General features: G+C 60.6%; 1 protein-coding gene across 1 annotated transcript; it reads left to right on the top strand.

Annotated features, from left to right (window-relative positions):
* The first annotated feature begins 430 nt into the window (after positions 1–430).
* On the top strand, positions 431–8,741 carry SAMD1 (sterile alpha motif domain containing 1). Its single transcript, XM_077838634.1, has 5 exons — positions 431–1,336; positions 5,332–5,731; positions 6,253–6,346; positions 6,913–7,024; positions 7,703–8,741. Exons 1-5 carry the CDS (start codon positions 611–613, stop codon positions 7,859–7,861), a joined length of 1,491 nt encoding a protein of 496 aa, XP_077694760.1. The 5' UTR covers positions 431–610; the 3' UTR covers positions 7,862–8,741.
* Positions 8,742–9,382: the final 641 nt, after the last annotated feature.

Below are 9,382 nucleotides of genomic sequence, written 5' to 3'. Positions count from 1 at the left end.
GGGCAGGTTTCGGGGAGGGGGCAGGAAGGGGATAGGGAAGAGTTTGCTGTGGGTCGGGGGGGAGGGGACCTGGGGGGATGAATGCTGGTGGGGGGTGGAGAGGGGGATGGGTGAGCGGTGAGGACTGTTGTTGGGGGTCAGAAAGGCAGGGGTGAGGGGCTGGGCTGGACGGCGGAGTCCCGGGAAACACGCAGGACTCGGAACTCGCCGGCTCCACCTTAAGCGGCCGGGGGAAGGGAGGTTGCGGGCAGCGGCGCCTCCTTAAGCCGCGCGAGGGGCTGCGGGTCCCGGGCGGCGGCGCGTGCGGCGGGGAGGGAGGGGCTCGCGCTGCCTGCCCGGGACCAGCCCGCGCGCCACCGACTCCAGCTGCAGCCGCGGCAGCGCTTGGGGAGCCCGGCCGGGGGATAGCGCCCGGGGAAGGAGGAGCGACTCCGCGCGGGCAGGGGGCGGCGCGCCGAGCCGGTGCAGCGGGGAGCGCCAGCGGCGCCGGGACCGTGCAGCCGCCCGCAGAAGGCCCGCCGAAGGAGCCGGTGCAGCGGGCGCAGCCCCCGGGGGAGGGGAGGCAGAGAAGCGGTAGCGGCCCCGGCCGGGCGAACCAGGAGGCGGCGGCATGGCCGGGCCCCCGCCGCCCCCGCCGGGGCAGGAGGCGCCCCGCTACCAGGAGTGGATCCTGGACACCATCGACTCGCTGCGCTCCCGCAAGGCGCGGCCGGACCTGGAGCGCATCTGCCGCATGGTGCGGCGGAGACACGGGCCGGAGCCCGAGCGCACCCGGGCCGAGCTGGAGAAGCTGATCCAGCAGCGGGCGGTGCTGCGAGTCAGCTACAAAGGCAGCATCTCCTACCGCAACGCCGCCCGCGTCCAGCCGCCCCGCCGGGGGGCCCCGGCGCCGGCCCCGGCCCAGCGCCCCGGGGGCGCCTCCCGCCCGCACCGCGCCTCCCCGCCCGGAGCGTCCCCCGCCGCGCCCCGCTCCACGCGGGCACCGGCTCCCGCCGCGCCCCGCTCCCACCGGGCAGCGCCCCGCGCCGAGCCGCCGCCGCCGCCTCCTCGTAGGACCGGCCGGGAGCGGCCGCCGCCCCCTGCGCCCCCGGCCCCAGAAGAGGAGGCCCCGGAGCGCAGCTCCCCAGTCAGCCTGCGGGAGATCGTGCGCTACCTGGGCGGGGATGGGAGCGCGGCCGGCGGCGGCCGGGTGACCCGCGGCCGAGTCCAGGGGCTGCTGGAGGAGGAAGTGGCCCGCGGGAGGCTGGAAAGGACCCGCTTCGGCAGCATTGCTCTGGCCCGGGCGGAAAGGGGGCCCCAGGGACGCGCCCCCCACGTCAGGGCGCACCGGAGCAAGGTGAGCGCGGGGGAGGGCCTGGGGCAGGTGGCAGGAGTGTCGGGGTGGGGGTGAGCGGCGCCCCGGCGCCCCGAGGGACTGGGAGGGTGAGCGGTGACCGGGGGAAAGGGGCAGTGGCGGGGGTGGGGAAGGCTTGGGCAGGCGGCACGTGAGTACCAGGGTGGGGCGTGGGGGTGCGGTGCCCCGGCCCCGGAGGGGGAGGGGCAGTGTCTGGGGGCGGGGGGAGTGAGCCGTGCCCTGGTGGGGGGAGGGGCAATGTCTGGGAAGGGCGGGGCTGTGTCTGGGGGGGAGTGAGCGGTGCTCCGGCCCCTGTGGGGGGAGGGGCAGTGAGCAGGGGGCAGTGCCCTGGGCCACAGGGGAGGTTCAGCTCAGAAAAGGGTTGGCTTAGGGGGTGCTTGGGATAGGACCTGAGCGTGGGGTGGAAAGGGCTGCACAAGAAGGTGATGGCTGGAGGGGGGGTCAGCATCTGGGAGGGGGGATACATAGGAAAGGGCTGCACATGGAGGAAAGGGATCGGGGCTGCTTGGGGCAGGGCTGCCAGGGAGTTAGGGGTCAGGCAGTGATCTGGTGCTTGTTTCCAGGGAAGGTGCCCGTGGCCGGGCCCTGGGGCAGCCTCTTTCGCTCCTGTACAGGCACATGCCCGGAGAGTCACAGGATATGCAAGGTGTCAAGAGGCAGGACTGCCTGGGGTGCCATGGGGCATCTGGGGTGGGAGGGACCATGGGCAGTGCCAGTCGAAGGGGCTTAGAATGAAAGCGGCCATGGGAATCGAGTTGGGTGAGGTCCAGGATTGTTCCAGTTTAGGGTGCGAGTGCTGCCGTAGTTTCTGATTTCCTGAGGCCTCCTGTCCTGGCAAGGTCCTGGGCGATGATGCCTGCCCTGGCTGTGATGCGTTGGTCTGGACAGTCTGTGTGATGGATGGGTCTGTTCAAACAGCGCTGCGCTCACAGCAAAGCATCCAGGAACAACCAACCTGCAAGCTGCTTCCCGGCAACCGTTCGTGGGCGCTGGGCCCCAGCCCTGCCAGACAGCCCCCTGGCAACCAATGCTGGGCCCAGCACAGCCTTACGATAAGAACAGCTTTCCTGGGCCAGCCCAATGGTCCCTCTAGCTCAGTAACCTGTCTTGCAACAGTGACTGTGACCAGAGGGAACGAACAGGACAGGGCAATTAGTGAGTGATCCATCCCTTGTCATCCAGTCCCAACTTCTGGCAGTCAGAGGCTTAGGGACACCCAGAGCATGGGGCTGCCTCCCTGACCATCTTGGCTAATAGCCATTGCTGGATCTATCCCCTATAAACATATCTCATTCTTTTCTGAGCCCAGTTCCACTTTTGGCCACCACAACACTCCCTGGCCACGAGTTCCACAGGCTGGCTGTGTGTTGTGTGGAGAACTTCTTTGGGTTTGTTTTAAACCTGCTGCCTGTTAATTTCATTGGGCGACCCCTGGTTCTTGTGTTATGCGAAAGGGTCAATAATACTTCTGAATTCACTTTCTCCACGCCACTCCTGGTTGTATAGACCTTTATCATATCCCCCTGAACGGTCCCAGGTGTTTTAATCTGTCATACAGAAGCTGTTTCATCCCCCTAATCATTTTTGTTGCTTTTCTCCAATGCTAATGTTTTTTTTTTTTTTTTGAGATGGGGCAACCAAAACTGCATGCCGTATTCAAGGTGTGGGTGCACCATGGATTCATATAGTGGCATTGTGATATTTCCTCTCTTACTGTCTTTCCCTTTGCTAATGGTTCCTAACATGCTGTTAATTTTTTGATGGCCCTGCACACTGAGTGGAAGTTTTCAGAGAACTATTCACGATGACTCCCAAGATCTTTCTTAAAAAGAAAAGGAGTACTTGTGGCACCTTAGAGACTAACCAATTTATTTGAGCATGAGCTTTCGTGAGCTACAGCATCCGATGAAGTGAGCTGTAGCTCACGAAAGCTCATGCTCAAATAAATTGGTTAGTCTCTAAGGTGCCACAAGTACTCCTTTTCTTTTTGCGAATACAGACTAACACGGCTGTTACTCTGAAAGATCTTTCTTGAGTGGTAACAGTTAAGTTAGACCCCATCATTTTGTACATATAGTTGGAATTATGTTTTGCAATGTGCATTACTTTGCATTTATTAACATTGAATTTCATCTGCCATTTTGTTGCCCAATCACCCAGTTTCGTGGGATTCCTTTGTAACTCTTCGCAGTCCACTTTGGACTAAACTACCATGAGTAATTTTGTATCCTCTGCAAACTTTGCCACCTCACTGTTTGCCCCCTTTTTCAGATAATTTCGGAATATGTTGAACAGAATGGGTCCCAGTACAGATCCCTGGGGGACCCCGCTATTTACCACTTTCCATGGTGAAAACTGATCATCTGATCCTATTCTTTGCTTCCCATCTTTTAACAATCCAGGACCCTTGGTGCAGGCCTGCTGGGCAACCCTACAATCTCTGCCTGTGTTTTGGGGGTGGCTGTGTTCTCTTTATGAAGTGCCCAGCACAGTTCTAACTGGGACCTTTGGGCACTACCATAATATAACTATAATGAGAGCACTCCGCACGGGCCTGGCTGGCAGCCCGGCAATAACAAACCAGGCATCTCTGGCATGGCTTCCTCAGGTAGGCAGTCTGCAGGGGGGAGGCCTCTGACGAAGGGAGAGCCAGATCTTGCTGAAGAACTTGGACTTTCGCTCTGTTTTTGCTGCGGTGGTTGTAAAAGAACAAAGGGGGGGTATATTTTCTATTTCTATTTTTTTTAAACCATTTTTGTTCCTTTTAAAAGCAGAAGGGTGCGGGGGTGTAATTATCTTCTAAATCCTAATGAGCTATTTTAACAGGCTCTGTTAAAACTAAATTGGGAGCTCCTGGTTTTGCTTCAGACATTTTTTTTGTTTGAGTTGGATTAGTGCCTAGATGCCCCAGCTGAGATGGGCGGGGGCCCCTTCGGGCTGGGTGCGGCAGGGGCCCCCATCTGAGATTAGGGACCCACCATTGTGCAGAGTGTTGCACAGGCATGTGGCAAGAGAGAGAGTGTTCCTGCCCCAGAGAATTTATAATCTAGACAGACAAAGGAAGGATTATCCCTGTTTTACAGCTGGAGAAACTGAGGCAGAGAGCAGGGCAGTGACTTGCCCAAGGCCGCCCGACAGGCCAGTTTCAGAGTTGGGAATAGAGCCCAGGTCTCCTGACTCCTAGGCTGGTGCCACATACATTGGACCATGCTGCCTCCGACCCATCTCAACATGAGCTTTGGGCGTAAAGTTAAGGTGACCAGATGTCCCGTTTTTAAAGGGACAGTCCCGTTTTTTGGGACTTTTTCTTATATGGGCGCCTACTACCCCCCACCCCATCCCGATTTTTCACAGTTGCTATCTGGTCACCCTTTGTTTACAACAAACTCTTCCCCAGTCCAGTGCTGCCACAGTCAAAGTGGTCCTGGTGCTTCTAGGAATGGGTCCAGCTGGACGTGTGCCCGGTAGTCTGCTCCGGCAGAGGGGTCTCCGTGGCAGCTGGCGCTCTCCAGGAGGAAGTCTCTTTTGATGAGGTAGTTTGGTAGCCCAGCAGCTTCCTGTTTGAGGGTCGATTTTTATGCTGTGACCAACTCGCTGTGGTTAGATGCTTAGCCCTGTACCCTAAGAGTCGCCTAACACTAGAGCAGGAAGGGTGCTGGAGAAGGGAGTATGGGGACTGGAATAGTGGGGGTGGAGAACTGCAGGTTGGGATCAAGGGGCACCACCAGAGCTGGGGTGGGGATCCAAATTTGGACTAGCAGGAGGCTCCAGGCAGGATTGAGGGGCATTGGCAGAGCTGATGTGGGCGTGGAGCCCAGGGCTGGGTTAGCAGGGGGTCCCGAGTCAGGAAGAGTGGCTAGATGGGGCCCAATGGTGGGTAAAACCAGGAGCCCCAGCCTTGCCCAGAAGATGCCTTGTGCAGGGCACAGGGGAGCAGCTTCCTGGGGTCTCTAACTCTGGATTCTTGGTGCCCGCAGAAGGCCGGGGAGGAGCCATCGGAGGAGAAGGGGGAGGAGGAAGAGGAGGATGACGAGGCCTCCACCATGTCGGAGGGCTCCGAGGCTCCGGACTACGAGGGGGCGGGCGCCGGGGCTGGGTTGGAGAGTGACGGCAAAGCAGCCCCCGCCGAGCAGAGCCAGATGAACGGGGACTGTAAGGACAGCAGGCGTGGTGGGAAGGACTGTCCCGCGGGGGGTGGCCACACCAGGGACTTGCACCCCCCGGACGAGCACTCCCCGGACAAGGGCTCCGAGCGCCCCCACCGCGAAGGCAGCGAGAGGTGTCATGCCAAGGCCTGCTCCCCTGGGGAGAGCGCCTGCCAGCAGTTCGGGATGGGCAAGAAGGAAGGGGGCTCCTACGGGCAGCCAGACAGAGCAGGTATCGGATTGGGGAGACTCCAGGGGCTGAAATTTCTCTTAGGGAAAGGGGGTAAGGGGAAACCAAGGGTCTATCGGCGGAGCGGGGGGAAGGGTGAGGCTGGTGAGGTGCAGTGGCTGAGATCACCTGTGAAATGAGTTTGGCAGGTCTCAGCCTTGGGGATGTTGTGAAATTCCGCTGTGCTGGCTGTGTCTGCGTTCGGGGGACAGCTCTGGAACTGGAATATCCAGGGGGCTGCAAGACATGATTGAGGAGCATCGGAAGAGCTGTGGGAAGAGGGAGCCCAGGGCCGGGATAGCAGAGGCTTGCGGGTCAGCATTGAGGAGCATCAGCAGAACTTTAGGGGCGGGAGGAAAACCAGGACAATGGGACAAGATTGAGGGATATCAGTTGGGCTGGAGGACATCAGGGGAGCCAGGGGCTGCGGGGGGCTGGTTTCCTCATGTTCCACGGGGAGGTGAAAGCCCTGTCTGTGATTGTGCTGGGCCTGACATCTCTCTCTCGTTCTCTCCTGCTTGCAGTCTCTCCAGCCGTCGCGGGCGCGGACCCCCCTGTGCCCTTGTCCCCCGGGCGGCCAGGCATCCAGGCAGCGGACGGGACACCGTTCAGCTGCGTGTAAGTCCTGCGCTCGTTGACTTCTTGCCTGCCCGTCCGCCTTGCTGCCACCAGGAGGATCTCCCTCTGCACAGCGCCAGGGCTGGTATTTAGTCTGTGAGCCCTGTGTGAGCAAGTCGGGCTCTAAAATGTCCCCCATCCCCATGGCTATCAACCCACTCTCTCCCACCTCACCCCCGGCAGCTGGGTCCTTAAATCTCCACATGTGACATGTTTCCCTGCTGCTTCCCCCAGCGACTCCCGGCTGCACCAGTGCCCCACCCCAGTGGGAGCCTCCAGGGCCTGCCACCCCCATGGCATGGGCGAAGCCCTCCATGTTCTGGCAGCTCCCCCATTCCCTTCCTGCCTCCATTAACCCTTGGCTGCCTGGAGACCCCTGTTGCAGAGAGGGACTGGCTCCCAGCCCCCTCCCCTCGAGATGTCAGGGGACTCCCCCCAGTGTGGGAGGGGATGGGGCAGGGGAGTTCAGACCTGGTGATGAAGGCAGGGTGTGGGCTGTGTCTGCCTGGGAGATGAGGGTTGTGGCCAGGACCCTGATGGCTCTGTTCCCCTTTCCCCCCGCCCAGCTCGGTGAAGAAGGAGAAGCCCTCGGACCCCGTGGAGTGGACAGTGATGGACGTGGTGGATTATTTCACAGAGGCTGGATTTGCAGAGCAGGCGTTGGCCTTTCAGGAGCAGGTCAGTGCAGGGCTGATGGATCCCTCCTGAAAGTGTGGGGGGGAGGGGCTTGAGGCCCCACCCCCTCTGTGGCCCCACCCCTTCCCCTGAGGACCTGCCCCCCAGCCAAGACTGGAGGCGGCAGGCCCTGAGAGCAGCCCCCAGCCCATGTCCCAGGGCAGGTGGAGGGTCCGCAGCTCCCCACGGCTGCTCGTGCGGCTTTTACCCTGACCTGGCTCTGGCTACAGGCCTGGCCTGGGGGTGGGGCCTCGGGGGCTGAAGAGCTGCAGCTGGGCCTTGATAACAGCTCCCTGGGCACAGACCCTCCATTTGCCCTGGGCGGGGGGCTTAAGGGGTGGGGACATGGGTCGGGTGCTGCTCTCTGGGCCCCCCCCCCCCACCACTCCAGGCAGGTGGAGGGTCTGCAGTTCCCCACAGTTGCCCGGGCTCCCGGGGCCGCTCTTACCTGGCTGGGCTCCAGCTTCTGGCCTGGTCGGGGGGGGGCCGGGCCGGTGGTGGAAAAGTGGATGGGCCTTGGCCCCTCCCGTTCTGGCGCCCCTGGGTCAGTGCTCAGGGGTGGGGGCAGCTGCCAGCTCGGAGGCAGGGAGCGTTGTGTGGAGAGAACCAGTCCCCTAGAGGAGAAAGGCCCCGTGTCCCGTTCCCCAGCCCTGTTAACCCTTCCTCCGTTGTCCCTCGCAGGAGATCGACGGGAAGTCCCTGCTGCTTATGCAGCGCACAGACGTCCTGACCGGGCTGTCCATCCGCCTGGGCCCCGCGCTGAAGATCTACGAGTACCACATCAAGGTGCTGCAGCAGAGCCATTTCGAGGAGGACGAGGTGGATTCCTTCCTGGGCTGAGCAGGGAGACGGGGGGGGTCGCAGCTGGGGCCAAGCGGGACTGTGCCAGCAGCTGCTGCCTCCTGCCGGGCCCCTCCCTGCCTGCTGCACCCCTTCCCCGGGTGTCTCGGGAATCAGCCCTCCCAGCATCCCTCTGTCTCCATGGAAACGGATGATGGGGGGGTGTCCATCAGCCTGGGGGCTTTTGGTGCAGGGGGGGAAGAGAGCCAGGAAAGGACCCTGGCATCCTAGCTGCATCCTCCCTCCTCTCGTGATTAACCCCCAAGTGGCTGGGGAGGGGTAGAAAACCTGCAGTGGGGAGGGAGCGAAGGCGTAGGATTCGGAGGAGGGGTTTACAGGGGTGTTTTTTGGGGGGAGGGGGGAATCCGTGCCCAGCACTGCCCCCCACCCCCCCGCTCCTCCATTGTGTGTTTATTCCCTTGGTTAGTCTCACATCGTAGCATCGTTGGCCATTTCAAGCTGGGGGCAGGTGGGAGAGGTGGATTTTTTCGCTCATTTCGTGCCCAGGAGATGTCTGAGGACTTTGGTGGGGGCCTCTTTTAGCTCTCCTCCCCGCCACGACTCAGGACATGGCACTCTGGTTTGATCTCCCCTCACCCCCAACATCTAGTCTCCCTGCTTTCCGGATGGGGTGGGGCAGGGATTTTTTGGGGGTGGGTGGGGCACTGGGGGGTGCCCTGCATCAGGGGAAGGTTTTAACAGGGGATCCTTTTTATTCTCTGGTTGGGCAGGGGGGTAAAATTGTTTTTTTTTTTTTTTGGTTTGTTTTTTTACATATCAATGGATGCTACCCAGAGTCAGTCGCTTTTTAATATCGCACCCTCCCCTCCCCCCACCTTCCTTTTTTTAAAATAAAAAAATATATCTTAAAAACAAGAGAAACACCAATCGGTTAATATTTCTGGACCCTTTCAGGATGGGAGGGGGAGGGCAGAGCTTAGGACAGCCGAGAGATGAGTTGTGTCTAAAGAGAGGTGCTTTTGGGCGGGGGCTGGGAGTCAGGACTTCTGGGTGCTGTGCCTGGCTCTGGAATGAGAATATGGGCTAGTGGTTGGTTTGTGTGGGGGTCAGGGCTCCTGGGTTCTGTCCCCAGTTCTGGGAGGGGAGTGGAATCTAGTGAGATTATTCCCACTTTAGAGAGGGGATGATCAGTGGCAGAACTGGGGTTAGAACCCAGGAATCCTGACTTCCAGCTGCCCCCCCCCCCCCCCCACTCGAACGACTAGACCTCACTTACCCCAGAGGAGGCCGGTTCCTGTGCTTTGGCACCTCCCCCTCTTCCCTCCCCACCCCCTTTTGGGGAAGCTGGTTGTTAAGGAAGGAATGCTGGCTTCCTGTTAGCCCAGTACCCAGAGGATGGAGGTATTTCCTCTTGTGCTGACCCCGTCCCAGGTAAGAGCTTGGGGGAAAAGGGTTTGAATCTCAACTCACCTGGCTTTGCTCGTGGGGGGCAGAGGAAGTGGACTGGGAAACCCCTTGGGGCCAGGGCCCTTCCTCTCCCCATACCCCTGAGGGCTACTT

Source organism: Eretmochelys imbricata, chromosome 20 (genome assembly GCF_965152235.1).
Source record: "Eretmochelys imbricata isolate rEreImb1 chromosome 20, rEreImb1.hap1, whole genome shotgun sequence".
Classification (NCBI taxonomy): Eukaryota; Metazoa; Chordata; order Testudines; family Cheloniidae; genus Eretmochelys; species Eretmochelys imbricata.
This window is presented reverse-complemented; position numbering and strand designations above follow the sequence as displayed.